The sequence below is a fragment of the Saccopteryx leptura genome, chromosome 1, assembly GCF_036850995.1.
Source record: "Saccopteryx leptura isolate mSacLep1 chromosome 1, mSacLep1_pri_phased_curated, whole genome shotgun sequence".
In the NCBI taxonomy this organism is placed as follows: Eukaryota; Metazoa; Chordata; class Mammalia; order Chiroptera; family Emballonuridae; genus Saccopteryx; species Saccopteryx leptura.
The window spans coordinates 294,527,393-294,547,281 of NC_089503.1; the positions used below are offsets into that span (position 1 = coordinate 294,527,393).

Sequence of the window (19,889 nt, forward strand, 5' to 3'; positions counted from 1 at the left end):
ACAACCCAAAACCAGCTGAAGAAAGGAGATAATAAAAATCAGAGCAGAAATAAATGAAATAGAGAACAGAAAAACTATAAAAAAAATCAATAAAACAAGAAGCTGGTTCTTTGAAAAGATCAACAAAATTGACAAACCCTTGGCAAGACTCACCAAGGAAAAAAGGCACAGGACTCAAATAAATAAAATCCAAAATGAAAGAGGAGAGATCACCAAAGACATCATAGATATACAAAGAATTATTGTAGAATACTATGAAAAATTATATGCCACCAAATACAACAATCTAGAAGAAATGGATAAATTCCTAGAACAATACAACCTTCCTAGACTGAGTCATGAAGAAGCGGAAAGCCTAAACAGACCAATCAGCAGGGAGGAAATAGAAAAAACTATTAAAAACCTCCCCAAAAATAAAAGTCCAGGCCCAGATGGTTATACTAGTGAATTCTATCAAACATTCAAAGAAGACTTGGTTCCTATTCTACTCAAAGTCTTCCAAAAAATTGAAGAAGAAGCAATACTTCCAAATACATTTTATGAGGCCAACATAACCCTCATACCAAAACCTGGCAAGGATGGCACAAAGAAAGAAAACTACAGACCAATATCTCTAATGAATACAGATGCTAAAATACTAAACAAAATACTGGCAAACCGAATACAACAACATATTAAAAAAATAATACATCATGATCAAGTGGGATTCATCCCAGAATCTCAAGGATGGTTCAACATACGCAAAACGGTTAACGTAATACACCATATCAACAAAACAAAGAACAAAAACCACATGATCTTATCAATAGATGCAGAAAAGGCTTTTGATAAAATACAACACAATTTTATGTTTAAGACTCTCAACAAAATGGGTATAGAAGGAAAATATCTCAACATGATAAAGGCCATATATGATAAACCATCAGCCAACATCATATTAAACGGCATAAAACTGAGGACTTTCTACCTTAAATCAGGAACAAGACAGGGTTGTCCACTCTCTCCACTCTTATTTAACGTGGTGCTAGAAGTTCTGGCCAGAGCAATCAGACAAGACAAAGAAATAAAAGGCATCCATGTCGGAAAAGAAGAAGTAAAGGTATCACTTTTTGCTGATGATATGATCCTATACATGGAAAACCCGAAGGACTTCACAAAAAGATTATTATAAACAATAAACCAATACAGTAAGGTCGCAGGATACAAAATTAACATACAAAAGTCCATAGCCTTTCTATATGCCAACAATGAAATATTAGAAAACGAACTCAAAAAAATAATCCCCTTCACGATTGCAACAAAAAAAAATAAAATACCTAGGAATAAATATAACAAAGAATGTAAAGGACCTATATAACGAAAACTACAAGGCATTATTAAGAGAAATAGAAAAAGACACAATGAGATGGAAAAATATTCCTTGTTCTTGGATAGGAAGAATAAATATAATTAAAATGGCCATATTACCCAAAGCAATATATAAATTTAATGCAATTCCCATCAAAATTCCTATGAGATTTTTTAAAGAAATGGAACAAAAAATCATCAGATTTATATGGAACTATAAAAAACCCCGAATAGCCAAAACAATCCTAAGGAAAAAGAATGAAGCTGGGGGCATTACAATACCTGACTTTAAACTATATTATAGGGCCACGATAATCAAAACAGCATGGTATTGGCAGAAAAATAGACACTCAGACCAATGGAACAGAATAGAAAGCCCAGAAATAAAACCACATATATATGGTCAAATAATCTTTGATAAAGGGGCCAACAACACACAATGGAGAAAAGAAAGCCTCTTCAACAAATGGTGTTGGGAAAACTGGAAAGCCACATGCAAAAGAATGAAACTCGACTACAGCCTGTCCCCGTGTACTAAAATTAATTCAAAATGGATCAAAGACCTAAATATAAGACCTGAAACAATAAAGTACATAGAAGAAGACATAGGTACTAAAATCATGGACCTGGGTTTTAAAGAACATTTTATGAACTTGACTTTAATGGCAAGAGAAGTGAAGGCAAAGATAAATGAATGGGACTACATCAGAATAAAAAGTTTTTGCTCAGCAGGAGAAACTGATATCAAAATAAACAGACAGCCAACTAAATGGGAAATGATATTTTCAAACAACAGCTCAGATAAGGGCCTAATATCCAAAATTTACAAAGAACTCATAAAACTCAACAACAAACAAACAAACAATCCAATAAGAAAATGGGAAGAGGACATGAACAGACACTTCTCCCAGGAAGAAATACAAATGGCCAACAGATATATGAAAAGATGCTCAGCTTCATTAGTTATTAGAGAAATGCAAATCAAAACTACAATGAGATACCACCTCACCCCTGTTAGATTAGCTATTATCAACAAGACGGGTAATAGCAAATGTTGGAGAGGCTGCGGAGAAAAGGGAACTCTCATCCACTGTTGGTGGGACTGTAAAGTAGTACAACCATTATGGAGGAAAGTATGGTGGTTCCTCAAAAAACTGAAAATAGAACTACCTTATGACCCAGCAATCCCTCTACTGGGTATATACCCCAAAACCTCAGAAACATTGATACGTAAAGATACATGTAGCCCCATGTTCATTGCAGCACTGTTCACAGTGGCCAAGACATGGAAACAACCAAAAAGCCCTTCAATAGAAGACTGGATAAAGAAGATGTGGCACATATACACTATGGAATACTACTCAGCCATAAGAAATGATGACATCAGATCATTTACAGCAAAATGGTGGGATCTTGATAACATTATACGGAGTGAAATAAGTAAATCAGAAAAAACCAAGAACTACATGATTCCATACATTGGTGGAACATAAAAACGAGACTAAGAGACATGGACAAGAGTGTGGTGGTTACCAGGGGTGGGGGGAGGGAGGACATGGGAGGGAGGGAAGGAGAGAGTTAGGGGGAGGGGGAGGGGCACAGAGAACTAGATAGAGGGAGGCGGAGGACAATCTGACTTTGGGCGAGGGGTATGCAACATAATTAAATGACAAAATAACCTAAAAAAAAAAAAGGCTATTGTGATCATAAATAGGATCTTTTCATTTTATAAATAAAATTTTAATACTTAAAAAAAAAAACCAAAAAAACCCCACAGAATAAGTTCTGGCGAGGATGTGGAGAAAAGGGAACCCTCCTGCACTGCTGGTGGGAATGCAGACTGGTGCAGCCACTGTGGAAAACAGTATGGAGTTTTGACCCAGCTATACCACTGTTAGGAATATACCCCAAGAACACCATAGCACTGTTTGAAAAAAAGAAATGCACCCTCATGTTTCTGGCAGCATTGTTCACAATAGCAAAGATCTGGAAACAGCTCAAGTGTCCATCAGAGGACAAGTGGATTAAAAAGCTTTGGTATATATATACTATGGAATACTACTCAGCCATAAGAATTGATGACATAGGATCTTTTACAACAACATGGATGGGCCTTGATAACATTATACTGAGCGAAAGAAGTAAATCAGAAAAAACTAAGAACTATATGATTCCATACATAGGTGGGACATAAAGATGAGACTCAGAGACATGGACAACAGTGTTGGGGTTACAGGGTGGGGGGAGGAGAGGGAGGGGGTTGGGGGAGGGGAGGGGCACAAAGATCATGGCTTTTCAGCATTTGCCATATTCCCCCTTTAATCTATAGACAGACAGCAAATATTTACTTATGGTGTTTCCACTATAAAGACTGCTGTCTTAGGGACAAATGCTGATGAACTGTTTCAGCAGTTCCTCCTTCTTCAAAGACTTATATGTCAACATAGAGCTCCATGTTTCATAGGACATACTCAAGCTCACTCCATGCTCCCTGGAGCTTTAACACAAGGGAATGCCCCCCCCTTTTTTCTCTTTTCTTTTTTTTTTTTGTTGTTGTATTTTTTCTTTTATTTATTTATTTTTTGTATTTTTCTGAAGATGGAAATGGGGAAGCAGTCAGACAGATTCCCGCATGTGCCCGACCGGGATCCACCTGGCATGCCTACCAGGGGGAATGCTCTGCCCATCTGGGGTGTTGCTCTGTTGCAACCAGAGCCATTCTAGCGACTGAGGCAGAGGCCATGGGGCCATCCTTAGTGCCCAGGGTGGCTTTGCTCCGCTGGAGCCTTGGCTGCGGGAGGGGAAGAGAGAGACAGAGAGGAAGGAAAGGGGGAGGTGTGGAGAAGTAGATGGGAACTTCTCCTGTGTGCTCTGGCCGGGAATCAAACCCGGGAATCCTGCACACCAGGCCAATGCTCTACGACTGAGCCAACCGGCCAGGGCCTAGGAATGCCCTTGTTGATCAAGCTACCCAAAAGAAAATTATATGGAGCAACCATGACAGACAGAGCAAGTCAGTCTCATACTATTCATCACCAGAACGCTGCAGCCTGGTGTAAACAGTTTCAACTTTCTCAGGAAGCAGCACGGCAGATTGAGAAATCCTGTCCAAGGGGTCCTATACTGCCCCTTCATTTGGAGTTAACCCTCAAGGACCCCTACCAGGACAACTTTGGCAGATGGATGTTACTCAGATACCTTCATTTGGCAAACAGTAGTATGTCTACATTACAGTGGATACATATTCTGGATCTATAGTAACCTCTGTCAGAACAGGAGAGGCTGCTAAGCATGTTATAGCTCATTGTCTGTATGCATTGTTCTATTATTGGATTTCCTAAACTGGTTAAACTGAAAATGCTCCTGCATATGGAGCAAAAGCATTTACTGTATTTTGTCATGCTTACAATCTTTAAAGTTAAGGTATTATTAAAGTGTACTCAGCAAACATTTTAAGATCAATTAAAAAAAAATTTAAAAGGGGGAGTCATATCCTGGAACTCCTACGGGTCTACCATATCATGCTTTTTACTTAAAAAAAAATTACATTTCTTTTGAATGCTGATGAACAGGAGACACCAAATCTTTTTCGCTTGCAAACTACTACCTTCTTTATTAGATCCAGCTAACAACACTGTTTTGTCTTCTTCCGAATAGCTCCAGATATATGGAAAAGATTTATATAGGCAGATGGGGATGCTCAAACCCCTCAGCGAGATCTTCTGAGCATGGCTTTTAAGATACCTAGAGGCAGAAAAAGCCCAATAGAGATCAGGGGAACTACCAGCTTTTAGGATACACCCTTAAAGGCTCCAACGCCCCAAAGGGGTCTCATAGGATGCCATCTGGGTCCTGCTTCAATAGTGGAAAGGAAGGTCATTGAGCTAAAGCCTGCCAGGCTTACATGCCTCTGCTGTGAGGAAACAGGGACACTGGAAGGGAGGCTTTCCCCTCGCTCCTCTAAGGGAAGGTTCAGTCTCTTCCAGCCCTGCTCCAGCCACCTATGACCTAACCTTGCCCAGAAAGCTGGGGTTTGCCACTGAAGGCTGAAGGTGCCCAGGGCCGTCGTCCCCATCTACGACACTGTGGACGAGCCTAGGGTATTTCTTCCAAGAAGTAGGTAAGCTGATCTCATTTGCACAAGGGCCACTTAACTATGTTTTGCCTGAATAGTCAGGTTTTTTATTCTTCCCTCAAAGATCTCTGTTGTGGGTGTTGATAGTCCTATTTTCTGCTGCTTTGCTTAATATATAGTGTTTCCTTTATCCCTCCTACCTCAATGCCCCACTCATATTTCAGGCTGGGACCTACTCCTAATTTAGAGCTCTCTTTCCCCCTTTTGCCAACTTCTATTATGAATCTACCTTTGCCACCCAGCTTAGTGTATCCCAAGGTTCTCTTTACCATGCCACAGTCGCAGAGCTCCAGGGAAAAGCTACCTGGTCTCATCTCTCCAGGCAGAGGAGAACAGAAGCTCCATATCCATGCATGCTGCAAATGGCTTTTCCAGTCTACCTGAATCATTACCAGCTAGAAGCAGCGGTCACTGGGACTTGGACATGAGCTGCAAAGTATAGAATGGTGACAACAATTCCAGTGCCATGCGGACTTTTCCTGGACTCCAGCTCCCTGTGACAGCTCCTAACAGACTGAACTGTGGTTGGGTTGCATTTTTCAGGGATTTGGCATGGTGATGGGGCCAACTTGGACTTGGTGAACATGTTAAGGACACTACTCTTTTATGGATTCTTGCTGTATTGGCCAAGAGTTTGCTTAAAGGCTTTTAATCACTGTAAAAAAAATAGAAGACTGGATAAAGAAGATGGGGCACATATACACCATGGTATACTATTCAGCTAGAAGAAATGATGACATCAGATCACTTACAGCAGAATGGTGGAATCTTGATAACATTATGCAGAGTGAAATAAGCGAATCAGAAAAAAACAAGAACTGCAGGATTCCATACATTGACGGGACATAAAAGCGAGACTAAGAGACATGGACAGGAGTGTGGTGGTTACGGGGGGTGGGGTGGGGGGAGGGAAGGAGGGAGAGGGGGAGGGGGAGGGGGAGGGGTACGAAGAAAACTGGATAGAGGGTGACGGAGGATGATTTCTCTTTGGGTGATGGGTTTGCAACAGAACTAAATGACAAAATAACCTGGAAATGTTTTCTTTGAATATATGTACCCTGATTTATTGATGTCACCTCATTAAAATAAAAATTTATTTATAAAAAAAATAAATAAATAAAATTAGGTATAGGTGTGAGTTCTAAAGAGAGGTGTAACAGGTTTCTTTTTTTTCAATAGCTGTTTCAATGAACTTTGACTGTGAATCATATGTTTAAAATAACATCTTATTTTTAAAACAATTGGAAATATAGCATTTTAAATGAAAACCTATAGCAAATCCCATCATATATTGAACATTTGTTTGCAATGCATGAGAGATTACCTTCTGATTTATCTCCTCAATCTCAATGTATATCTTTTTAATTGAAAGTTTTCTTTTTCCTTTTCTTTTTTATAGTGAGAGGAACAGAGAGAGAGAGAGACAGATAGGGACAGAGAGAGGGACAGATAGGGACAAATAGACAGGAAGGGAGAGAGATGAGAAGCATCAGTTTTTCATTGCAGCACCTTAGTTGTTCATTGATTGCTTTCGCATATGTGCCTTGATTGGGGGGGGGGGGCTCTAGCCACTGAGCCAGTGACCCCTTGCTCAAGCCAGCAACATTAGGCTCAAGCTAATGACATTTGGGCTCAAACCAGAGACCATGGGGTCAAGTCTATAATCCCACGCTCAAGCTGGTGAGCCCATGTTCAAGCTGGCAACCTCAGGGTTTTGAACCTGCGTCCTCTGCATCACAGGCTGACACTCTATCCACTGTGCCACCACCTGGTCAGGCTAATCCAAAGTTTTCTAAAAGTAAAATATCCTTATAGTACTAGAGAGTATTCTAGAAAGAGATGTATCTATGTGAACCTTTCAACCATATAGACTACAACTTTCAGGGTGCCAGAAACTGTGTGGCCTAGGCTACCTGAGTTAAAGTTAATGTTTCCTAAAATGTCTATTTCCAGGCTTCATTCTAGTACCATTAAATCATAATTCTTGGGGAAAGGTTCTGGAATATGCCTACTTAACAAGCTCCATAGGTGATTCCTAAGCATATTCAAATTTGGGAATCATTTAACCTCAAATACCTGGATTCCCCATTCTGTACAGTCGGCTCTGATCTGTAAGAGGTCACAGGTAGTCTTGCCCTATTGCCAAGGTGGCAGCATGGGTTCAGGACACTGGAAGAAAGCTGTGGCCCTTCTATAACCTGACACTTTAATGAACAAAATTCCATAATTAGTAATTTTCTCTGTGCTTTAAGGCTGTTCTTTTTGGGCGAGGAAACACTTTAAATGCTTTCAGTCATTTATATCTTAGTGTGAGGGAGCAAAAAGAGTCTTTCCAGAGGAGAATGTGTGAGAATTGAAGGCTTTTGGTTTATAAAGAGAGGGTTACAGTGGAAAGAGATGCAAGCAACTGAAAGGAAAGCCTGGAGAATCTAAAAATAACATTTATGCCCTTTCAATTTAGTCTAGATCTGGCTCAGAATAGCTTAGTTTGGACTTCATTTTCTACGTGCTTTTAGAGTTGTAGAGAATTTAAAATACTGATATTTGCTACTGAGAAATATTAGAAGAGCCAGGGAAAATCAAACCAACCATTTATATTTGGATTGCAAGTAGATTTTATTTCCTACACCCAGTCTGATTGACTGGTCACAGCTACTTGGAACTCCATTGAGGAGACTTAAGTCACAGAAACACCAGGCTTAGTTCTAGATAACTGTGATTGATTAATGATGTCTGCCTTGGTTGTGTGAGAGTAAGTGGTAATATGTGTGCTACTTATTTGCCAGCCTTAGTTTAGCACAAGCCTATATGGACACAGACTGAGGCAGTGGTGCTGACATAATACCAGCAGAGTGAGTAGCATACAATACCTCTGGAGTAAGAAGGTAATCGAGAGTGCCATCTTTCATGTTATTCAATGCTTCATTACTTGGAACGAAAATGGTGTATGGTTCACCAGTGCCACCCTCATCTAAGGCATGTCCCACATTGGTTTTCTGCATTTAAGAAATAAAATTTTTTATCTGTAATGATCTCAAACAAGTATTTGAGTAATTCCTCAACAGTTACTTATAATTGACACACTGGTTAATTTTATGAAGAACTGGGCATGAAACATTTCCAAGAAATTCATGGAAACATACCTCTAACAAAGATCTGAACTTGCTGTATCTTGGCTGTAGCATTGTCATTATGGTTTGCTAAAAAGAGACATTTAAAAACATTTAGTAAAAAACAAAAAAAAAGGTGTTTTAGGAAATATAGATACCCTAACATTAAAAGACAGATGGCAGAGTTTTTGTGTGGAAATAGATTAAACAAATGACCTGGTCAACATTATTCAAATATTTCCTGTTGTTATTGAAACGGTAGTTCAGACCTGCATCTTCTGAAATAGCCTTATGCCAACAGGTCAGAAGGGATAAATGTTATTGAAGTGACACTGCCATCTTCCATAAAGCAGGAGGGATAAATTTTCACTGGTCACTGGACTGAATTGTCAAATGTGGCTATAAAAGAGATCACAAGACCAAGATCTGTCCTACACCTACTGCATGTCTTTCTCTCTGTAGAGGTATTCAGAATTCTGTTGGAAACAAGACAAATTATCCCACCTTCTCCATGGTTAGGGCCCTAGTACAAATGAAGGACAAGTACATTTACTGCTGGCATGTATTTTCTTTTTGGATGTGACACTCTAAGGAACAAAGGAAGATGGATTTGGGTTGATGTCACTTTTATCTGAAATTCTCACCTCTGTGTTGCTCTCAAATGTGGGTGCCATCTTGTCCATGGCTCTGTCAAGAATGTGTAGGAGCCCGTTGGAAGCAATTATGTTCCCCTCTATAATTTTTACCTTCTTTTTGCCTTCATAGAGTTTAAGCTTTAGTTGACTGTCCTAAAACACCAAGGGAAAATTAAATGAAATTAGTGTGGTGGCCTTAGAGGAGTGAGCACTGAACTAGAAGTCAGAAGTCCTGAGTCCTTGAATTCTTCCACTTATTGGTTAGGTGATCTTGGATAGGTATTTGACCTGAAGTGGGGCTGATGGTAACTGCTTGACTGATCTCACAAGGTTTTCATTAAGATCAAATAAGATAACTTGTGAAATCATTGATGACTGTCACTGAATGTGACTAAGACATTATAAGTCTCCCTGATAGACTGCAAGCTCCAAAAGGACAAAACTGTTCAATTTACTATAAACACATCATCTATTTTACTGCCTTGTACAGAAAAGGCACACAATAAAAAAATATTTGTTGAGTAACAGAAGCTAATTCCTTCTTCCTCCCATGTGGTTCCAATAAGTTACAGACTTAGTAAAAATTTATTGAATGAAGGAATGAATGAATACATGTCCTTGGGAGAAAGAAAGCCACATCTTTATTTTCCTTCCTTCCTTCCTTCCTTCCTTCCTTCCTTCCTTCCTTCCTTCCTTCCTTCCTTCCTTCCTTCCTTCCTTCCTTCCATTCACCCACCCACCAACCATCTTAACACACACAGTACAACATACTGATTAAGGAATCAGGCAGACCTGCATTTGAATCCTGATTCTGGCAAAACATCCTTCACAGGGTTGATGTGAATCTTACTTAGACCCAATAAAGATTTTCCCTTGCATAGAATAAGTGCTCAATAACCTATCAACTATTGATATTTGGTGAAACATAACCATATAGTCCATAATGTACACATGTACATTCTGTTGATTAATCATGTGGACTTCAACTCAGTAAAGTCACAAAAAAACCTGTTTATGAAAGGAGAGGAGGGTAGTTTTAGTTAAAAAACAAAACAGAATTAATGGCATCAGGAAAGATGGGCTGTTATGCTGGAGAGGATGGGTAAACCATGGCAATAAAAAACAAACGCAATCCATGTCCTTTCATAAGAAGAATGCTGATCTGGTTTTGTGCTGATGCTTCCAAGGAATAGGTTTCTCCTTACTGCTGGCAGTTGAATGATAGCTGCCGTGACAACTAATTCAGACCAGAGCAAAATCAAACACTTTATAACCTCCTTTTTGTAACAGTCCACCCCTTTCTACCTGACCCTTTCTGGTGTTGCTCTCCACTTTTTCCCATGTACGAAGTTCTCTGACAAACACAGAGAGTCAGCCAGCTGTGGGCACTGACTCAGTGGACAGCTGCATTCTGGGAGTGAACATAAGAGAAACCTTTACCTTATCAGCACTGAAGATTTCCCCTGACCTTCCCGTCAAGGTATAGAACATGTCTGTGTTGTTCATACGCTCGGTGTTCATCTGCCCAGCAATTATGTGGAGCTTCACAAAGTACTGAGTAGCCTTATAGTCCATCAAAAGCTCTTTTACCTAAGAAAGGAGAGCCCATTCCTTCAGTCTCCATTGTTGGAAGGAGAAATGAGGTTTGTGATTCATACACTGACTTATTCATCAAAGACACCAAAGTCAAAATCACTGATTCAAAAGAAGATATGCACCCCCATGTTTATTGCAGCATTGTTTACAATAGTCAAGATCTAGAAACAGCCCAAATGTCCATCAGTGGATGAATAGATTTAAAAGCTGTGGTACATATACACAATGGAATACTGTGCAGCCATGAAAAAGATGGACATTTAACCTTTTGCGATGGCATGGATGGACCTGGAGATTATTATGCTAAGTGAAATAAGCCAGGCAGAGAAAGACAAATATCATATGATCTCACTAATACGTGAAATCTAATGAACAGAGTGAACTGAGGAATGGAATGGAGGCAGAGGTGAGGTCGCAGGGAGCAGAGGGACAGCTGTCAGGGGGAAGAGGGAAGAGGGGATGGGATCAGAGAAGGTGAAGGGATTAGTGAAATTATATATACATAACACATAGATACAGATAACAGGACAGCAAATCCCAGGGAAGGGTGGAGGAAGTTAGGGGGAAGTGGGAAATGGGGGGGGGTAGTGGGGGACAAGGGTGTGGAGATGAGGGAGTTATATTGAGTGGGACACTTGAATCCATGTTAACACAATAAATGGCACTTGCCATCGGTGACGAGAATGTGGCGCTGGGTCCAGGAGGGGCAAGGAGAGTGGTGGGCATGGAGGCAGGAACTTGAGCCCAGGAAGCAGATGGAAATAAAGTATGAAGTCAGGTAGAGTGGATCAATGGAACTTTTTAACAGTAAAGTTAAGATTCTTGAAATCCATTGGGCCAAATCTATATTTTATCAATAATATGTCATCAACAATCAACCAACAGAGATTGTTTTAACTTTGTGTAAACTGAATCTGTATATTAAACAGGAGACCACATGCCAAGTGCCCAGCCCAGAGGCCTGGAACATTTACCAGTTCTCCCCAACAGGAGAGGGGAGGACAGCTCTGAAGACGAATGGTAGATTCATCTCAGACACATGAATGGTGGTGGCATACTAGGGTGAAAGAATCTGAACTCACTGGGTTTTTATTCAGTGCAGCAAAAATGATCCAAAAATTGAGTAAGATAAACTGATTTTATACAAATCATTATCTGCATAAAACCAAATCTGACCATTTGATCTGATCATGTTGAAACAGCTTCTCCAGGCACTGTGAGTTTCATTCCTCCTGGATGACATTATTTCAGACAACAGCTGTTTAGATGGAAGACTACAAAGTTCCAGTTTCCCCTAACATTGTTACCATTTATGATTTTTATTTTTTTAGGTGAGAGGAAGAATAAAGCAGACTCCCACATGTGCCCTGACTGGGATCCACCCAGCAACCCCTGTTTGTGGCCGATGCTTCAGTACTGAGCTATTTTTAGTGTCTGAGGCTGACAGGCTCAGACCAACTGAGTTATTCCCAGTGCCTGGGGCCATGCTTGAGCCATTCAAGCCACTGGCTGCAGGAGGGGAAGAGAGAGAGAAGAGGGAGTAGTGGGGGAGAGAAGCAGATGGTCACTTCTCCTGTGCTCCTGACTGGGAATTGAACCTGGGATGTCCATATGCCGGGCTGACACTCTATCCACTGAGCCACACTGGTCAGGGCCCCATTTATGATTTTGAATAAATGAATGCCTAGCAAATGCATTACTTTAATTCTTCCTGTAGGAAGGGAGCAGTTTTGCATTATGCAAATCTTATTTATCACATGACAATAGTTAAGAACCCTCAGGAATTAGCCTTGAAGGGATAATGACTGGAAGAGGCATCAAGGCTCTTGAAGGGAGATGGTCATGGTCTTGATGGTTACATAAGTACATTCACTTTGTGACAATTCATTCAGTTGTGCACTCACAATGTGTATACTTTCTTTTTTTTTTTAACATTTTATTTTATTTTTTTTATTTTATTTTTTCATTTTTAGAGAGGAGAGAGGGAGAGAAAGACAGAGAGGGAGAGAGGAGAGAGAGATAGAGAGAGAGAAGGGGGAGGAGCTGGAAGCATCAACTCCCATATGTGCCTTGACCAGGCAAGCCCAGGGTTTCGAACCGGCGACCTCAGCATTTCCAGGTCGACGGTTTATCCCCTGCGCCACCACAGGTCAGGCAATGTGTATACTTTCTGTCAGGATGTTATATTTCACTAAAAGATGTTTACCAAAACATTGCCATCTTTACCATCAGTAGGTTTGATTTTAATGGGGGTTTTCTGCTTTAAAGTAAAAGAAGGTACTATCTACTAAGATTTTTTTTGTTATTATTATTTTGCATCAGCTACTTGGTGTAGGTGTATTTTAAACACTTACATTGAATCCTTTCAGTCCGTTGTCGGTCGGCAACAGCACAGTGAAGGGTCCCAGGTTACTGAGTGGCCAGGCGTAGGCTTTGTCTTAGCAGTTGAAACACACAAAGAAAACACAAATGGGTCAGTGGCACATGTAGAGTAAAACCAGGCAATGGTTCTTGTGGCCTGCTTAGACCCTTGACTCAAGAGCTTCTCTGTGCTAAGCAGCATGTGCAGGCCCGCTGTAAACTGGGAAGCTGTTTAAGAATGGAAGGCACCATGATGCCATAACTCCAAAAAGTTCCTTAGAACGCTGTGATATTCCCTGCAGCCACAGGCTTGGCTTCAAGGACCCCGTGGGATGAGAGGTTCTGTGAGGGTCATGTGACCAAATCCTCAGACAACCCTATCCCGCAGGTCCCTGACCCTGGGCCTGACTCACTGAGGTGTCACCATTTCAGCGAACAAAGCCCTGTGTCACCCAGAGCCAGTTCAGGAGAGCCTCATGCTTGGTTTATGGCTCTGCTTTTGCCATCTTGAAATGGTGGATAATTTTTTTTTTAATCAAAGAGCTCTGCCTTTTTATTTTGCATGAGGCCCTACAGGTAATGTGGCTGGTCCTGTGTCCATGCCCCTGGGGAAGCTGGGACACATGAACGTGCCCTGTGCTCTCACCCAGGAGTCCATGTGTACTTAGCACTTGATAAACGGGGCAGGCGAGAGGTTGACTGGACTCTGTTCGAGGACCTGTTCTGCAAAGGACACTTTGTCACTTCAGTTTGCTTCCATTTGATATTTTAAGAGTCTTTTGAGGAAGGCTGTGAGGAGCCTGGCAGATGGTCCTTGAGCCCTGAGGCATGCCAGTAATGCCGGAATCCCCTTAGAAGGCCTCAGAAAAAACAGGACACGTTTACAGGATGTCCATTAAGATCTGTGCCAAGAGCACAGTGTTGACCCATGGAAGACATTTCTCTATCTGTGCTCTTTCTGGGAAATCATTTTTGACTGGAAAATTTAAGATACTGATATTTTAAGACTTCTGTTGTTTGGTCAAGTGTGTCTATGGGCCAAATTTGTGTTTTATTGAAAATCTTGTCTAAGGCGACAGTCAGCTGTCATATTTGATTCTTAAGGAAATGTGGGGTAATGACCTAGAGGATACTTAGAGATGTAGGAGGGTGTTTTGGGCTGTTGTCCTTCCTGGGGGTTATGTGGAGAATATGTCACTAGAGACAGTTAGTGGCTGGGGGGCCAACAATGCTAAATATCTAGCAATGTGTGAGATGGTTGCACACAATCAAGATGGTTCCCAAAATTCAAACAGCCCCTCCATTGAGAAACACAGATACTGACTCTGGGGCTTAGTCACTCTTTATGACCAGTGTTATATGCCAACCTTGTTTCATATCTGAAGGACCCATGAGGTCAAGGGAAAGAGGATGGCCTCCATATTCATATTAGTGGTTACCCTGTATCAATGTTGTTACAGACCCATTAATCTATGGTGACCCCAGGACCCTGTCCTCAGCTCTCTGCCTCCTAATTGTTGCATTTCTGGGTCTCCTGGCATAACTCTTATTTCCATGGAAACAGCTGTCCTTTCTTTTCCACCTGCATGACCCCTCCTAGAAAGGCTTATCCTAATAGGCAAGCCTTGCCTAGCCTGTCCACCCCTTTTGAATGATGTGTCTTGCAGTTGCCCTTGCCTGAAAGATGGTTGCCCTTGATGTGGCATCTGCACCCAATAGCTGCATACCCAGGAGTGTGATGAAGGAGGTCAGCCTTCCTTGCCATTTCCCTCCGGGTTCAGTGTTTAATTCTCTGAGTCTCTCCATGATGTTTCCGTAACATGTTGATCCATCGCCCACATAACCCTTCTGGCAGGTACATCTAGAGGGTGAAAGCACATTCTCACAGTCTTAGAGCTATGCAGTGGTGAGATCTTACCGTCCAACCCCCTCACCTGCATCCTTGTCTGCAATGATGGGGAAAGCAATGCCCAAGGTCGGCCAGGGACAAGGGACCCAGGAGAGGAGAAGCACGGATTAGTGAGCACTAGCATAGTGCCTGACACAGCGCAGGACCACAAGAAATGGATATATGATAAATTATGCATATATATAAACATTGGATATATTTGTATATTCTGTCTCAGTATTTTTCAAAGTGTCATCAAGAGCCCATGTCCACCAGAATCACCTGGAGTGCTGACTATAAATGCAGAGTCTGCCACAAATAAAGATTCGGAGCTACTGACCTGCTTAGAAGACTCTTCCCCTCCCCTTCCTTCCCAGCTGAGATCTCCATTTAACTGTCCCTTCTTTAGAACAATTTTTTTCGATTATCCATCCCCTCTTCAACTCTCCACTACAGATCAGACCCCCCTTCCTATGTACTCTCATGGTCCCCTAGAGCCCTCTCTGTACCACCAGGGCCAGGTGCCATTCTGTCCTAACTGTGTGGTTTCTGGATCCCATCTAATTGGAGAAGAGAGTGAGGGCAAGGGCTCTGTGTGTGTTTAATCACCATTGTAACCCCAGGATCTAGCACAGGGTGTGGTCCATAGGTGGTACGTAATAGTTGTACAATAAGTAGTCATTGGACTAAAACAAATATATAAACAATGGTGAAGGTCACAGAAATTTTACACAGTAATTTAGTTTCATGAAAGAGAAAGTTAAAGACGCACTTAATGACGCCCGAGCTGTGATGTGCTGGTAAATGTTGAGTGGACAGCTCTCTGCACATGGGTGGGGAGAGCCCTGATGTGCAGTGTCTGTCAGTTTCCATGGTTCATGCTTTCACCTTGGCTAATCTCAAACTACCAGCATGATGCCAACCAGCTTGCAAGATTTTCAAAAATGTAACAATTAGCTCTGGTGAATCAGTAAGCCCAGACTCTAGCACAGGACTCAGCAAAGATTAGTTGACAGCTTGCTGAAAAGGCAAGGTGCTTAGAAAGGTAACAGTTACCAGGATCCTGAAGATAAAAGTGAGGAACCTGGACGTGTGATAGGGAAGAACATTTCAGAGAAGAGAGATGCACCGGCCCTGTGGTCAGCTCACCACAGAAGTAGCTGATCTTTAGAAGAGTATTCCAAAGGATAATTATATACACATAAATCCAGTTGTGCTTTTAAATATGGTCCCATGGCAAATGGGTAGATTTTGAACAAGTTTGCTGAACAAACATTTCAGAGTCTTATCACCTTTTTGCTTGGATTGCTGCAGTGACTCCCTAACTGTTTTTTCTGCCTTTAGGTTTTCTCCCTTCAAATCAATCCTTCAACTTGGTGAGGTCTCTCCAAAAGGGAACTCTGCATCTCTGCATCAAAACTCTCAGGGCCTCCTCACTCAGAGGATAAGATATAAGTGCACAGCATGGCACGCCAGGCCCCCAGAGGAGGTCCTGCTTATGTCTCCTTCCTGCCATTCACTGCAAATTACAGCTGCATCAAATTGCTTAAAAGCAAAACAGAACAAAAGAAAACAAAACAGAACAAAACAAAACAAAACCATGGTGCCCTTCTCAGGCCATGTGCCCTGCCAGGAACGTGCCCCCAGACTCACCTTATTGGTCAGATGTGACCTGCTCTAAGCAGCCTTATCTGACCTCCGGACTCTCCCCTGATAGGAACACCCAGGCCATACCTCCATCACAACCCTTCCCCACAAAATCGCCTTTTGGGAGTTGTCTCCTCTGCTAGTCAGGAAGCTTCCCCAGGACCTGGATCCCACCTGATTCCTCACTATATCTCACCACCTGGGACAGTGCCCAACTGTTGAACTGATTATTCCCTAAGAACCTGCTCAATTCTAGGAGCCTTGACTTAAGAGGGCTAGAAAGACAATAGTAACAGATACCTTGTCCTTTTAACATCTCACAGGATGGAGATGGAATTGAAAACAAGTAGTTTATTAGCAACATGACAAGGCCACTTAACTCCTTGAGTCCCAGTTACCTTACCTATGAATAAGCTTAATAATACCTTTAAGACTGGTATCACTTTTTGCTGATGATATGATCCTATACATCGAAAACCCAAAGGACTCCACAAAAAGATTACTAGAAACAATAAACCAATACAGTAAGGTTGCAGGATACAAAATTAACATACAAAAGTCCATAGCCTTTCTATATGCCAACAATGAAATATTAGAAAACGAACTCAAAAAAATAATCCCCTTCACGATTGCAACAAAAAAAATAAAATACCTAGGAATAAACATAACAAAGAATGTAAAGGACCTATATAAAGAAAACTACAAGGCATTGCTAAGAGAAATAGAAAAAGACACAATGAGATGGAAAAATATTCCTTGTTCTTGGATAGGAAGAATAAATATAATTAAAATGGCCATATTACCCAAAGTAATATATAAATTTAATGCAATTCCCATCAAAATTCCTATGACATTTTTTAAAGAAATGGAACAAAAAATCATAAGATTTATATGGAACTATAAAAAACCCCGAATAGCCAAAGCAATCCTAAGGAAAAAGAATGAAGCTGGGGGCATTATAATACCTGACTTTAAACTATATTATAGGGCCATGATAATCAAAACTGCATGGTATTGGCAGAAAAATAGACACTCAGACCAATGGAACAGAATATAAAGCCCAGAAATAAAACCACATATATATGGTCAAATAATCTTTGATAAAGGGGCCAACAACACAAAATGGAGAAAAGAAAGCCTATTCAACAAATGGTGTTGGGAAAACTGGAAAGCCACATGCAAAAGAATGAAACTCGACTACAGCCTGTCCCCGTGTACTAAAATTAATTCAAAATGGATCAAAGACCTAAATATAAGATCTGAAACAATAAAGTACATAGAAGAAGACATAGGTACTAAACTCATGGACCTGGGTTTTAAAGAACATTTTATGAACTTGACTCCAATGGCAAGAGAAGTGAAGGCAAAGATAAATGAATGGGACTACATCAGAATAAAAAGTTTTTGCTCAGCAAGAGAAACTGATATCAAAATAAACAGACAGCCAACTAAATGGGAACTGATATTTTCAAACAACAGCTCAGATAAGGGCTAATATCCAAAATTTACAAAGAACTCATAAAACTCAACAACAAACAAACAAACAATCCAATAAAAAAATGGGAAGAGGACATGAACAGATACTTCTCCCAGGAAGAAATACAAATGGCCAACAGATATATGAAAAGATGCTCAGCTTCATTAGTTATTAGAGAAATGCAAATCAAAACTACAATGAGATACCACCTCACCCCTGTTAGATTAGCTATTATCAACAAGACGGGTAATAACAAATGTTGGAGAGGCTGTGGAGAAAAAGGAACCCTCATACACTGTTGGTGGGAATGTAAAGTAGTACAACCACTATGGAGGAAAGTATGGTGGTTCCTCAAAAAACTGCAAATAGAACTACCTTATGACCCAGCAATCTCTCTACTGGGTATATACCCCAAAACCTCAGAATCATTGATACGTAAAGACACATGTAGCCCCATGTTCATAGCAGCACTGTTCACAGTGGCCAAGACATGGAAACAACCAAAAAGCCCTTCAATAGAAGATTGGATAAAGAAGATGTGGCACATATACACTATGGAATACTACTCAGCCATAAGAAATGATGACATTAGATTATTTACAGCAAAATGGTGGGATCTTGATAACATTATACGGAGTGAAATAAGTAACCAGAAAAAAATAAGAACTACATGATTCCATACAGTGGTGGAACATAAAAATGAGACTAAGAGACATGGACAAGAGTGTGGTGGTTACCAGGGGTGGGGGGAGGGAGGACGCAGGAGGGAGGGAGGGAAAGAGTTAGGGGGAGAGGGAGGGGCACAGAGAAAACTAGATAGAGGGTGACGGAGGACAATCTGACTCTGGGCGAGGGGTATGCAACATAATTTAATGACAAGATAACCTAGACATGTTTTCTTTGAATATATGTACCCTGAATTATTAATGTCATCCCATTAACATTAATAAAAATTTATAAAAAAAAATAATACCTTTAAGACTGTCAACAGAAGAGGTAATGCATGAAAACTGCCAGCGCTGTGACAGACACATAGAGAAAGCTCAATACTGGGCAGATGACAATAATGATGATGATGATGATGGCAGTGACAGTGATAATGATGGAGACGGTGGTGATAACAGCAACAGTTATGTGGAGGGGCTGGGATATAGCAGGCCAAGTCCATAAACAGGTAACTTAAGTTTCATAGTAAGTGTCACGATAGAAGCTTGAGTAAGATGCTGTGGGGTGTGGGAGGGGGAGTGCCTAATTCTGATGGAAGAAAAATGGAGCAGGTTCCAGGAGAAAGTAACATTTAAGATAATTCTAGAAGGATACATAATGAGTTTCCCAGACAGACAAATTTACTGATTGAGTTTTCAGTGTTTTTATGGAGTAGTCACTCTCAATCAGGGGCAATTTTCTCTCCCAGGGAACATTCGGTCACATCTGGAGATGTTTTTGGTTGTCATATCAAGGGTGAAGGTGCCGCTGGCATCTGGTAGGTAGAGGTCAAGGATGCTGCTACACATCCTACAATGCACAGGACTCGACCTACTGCAAAGAATTACCTGGCTCCACAGGTCGATAGTGCTGAGGTTGAGAAACCTTGTTATAAGAAATCACTAAGGCAGGTATAACCATGGAACGACAGTCGATTTAATACAATCATATATCAGTTTCCTACTTAAACATCAACTTTCACTGCAAG

At 40.9% G+C, this 19,889-nt stretch overlaps 1 protein-coding gene across 1 annotated transcript in view; it reads right to left on the reverse strand.

The window, feature by feature from the left end:
• STAB2 (stabilin 2) overlaps window positions 1–19,889 on the reverse strand; it is a 170,115-nt gene that overhangs the window by 120,168 nt on the left and 30,058 nt on the right. Inside the window, exons 10-15 of the mRNA XM_066356444.1 lie at window positions 14,912–15,045; window positions 13,178–13,260; window positions 10,668–10,817; window positions 9,237–9,380; window positions 8,626–8,682; window positions 8,353–8,478 (exon numbers count right to left, since the gene is read on the reverse strand). Of these exons, the coding sequence (XP_066212541.1) occupies window positions 8,353–8,478; window positions 8,626–8,682; window positions 9,237–9,380; window positions 10,668–10,817; window positions 13,178–13,260; window positions 14,912–15,045 (694 nt within the window). The remainder of the gene's footprint in view (window positions 1–8,352; window positions 8,479–8,625; window positions 8,683–9,236; window positions 9,381–10,667; window positions 10,818–13,177; window positions 13,261–14,911; window positions 15,046–19,889) is intronic.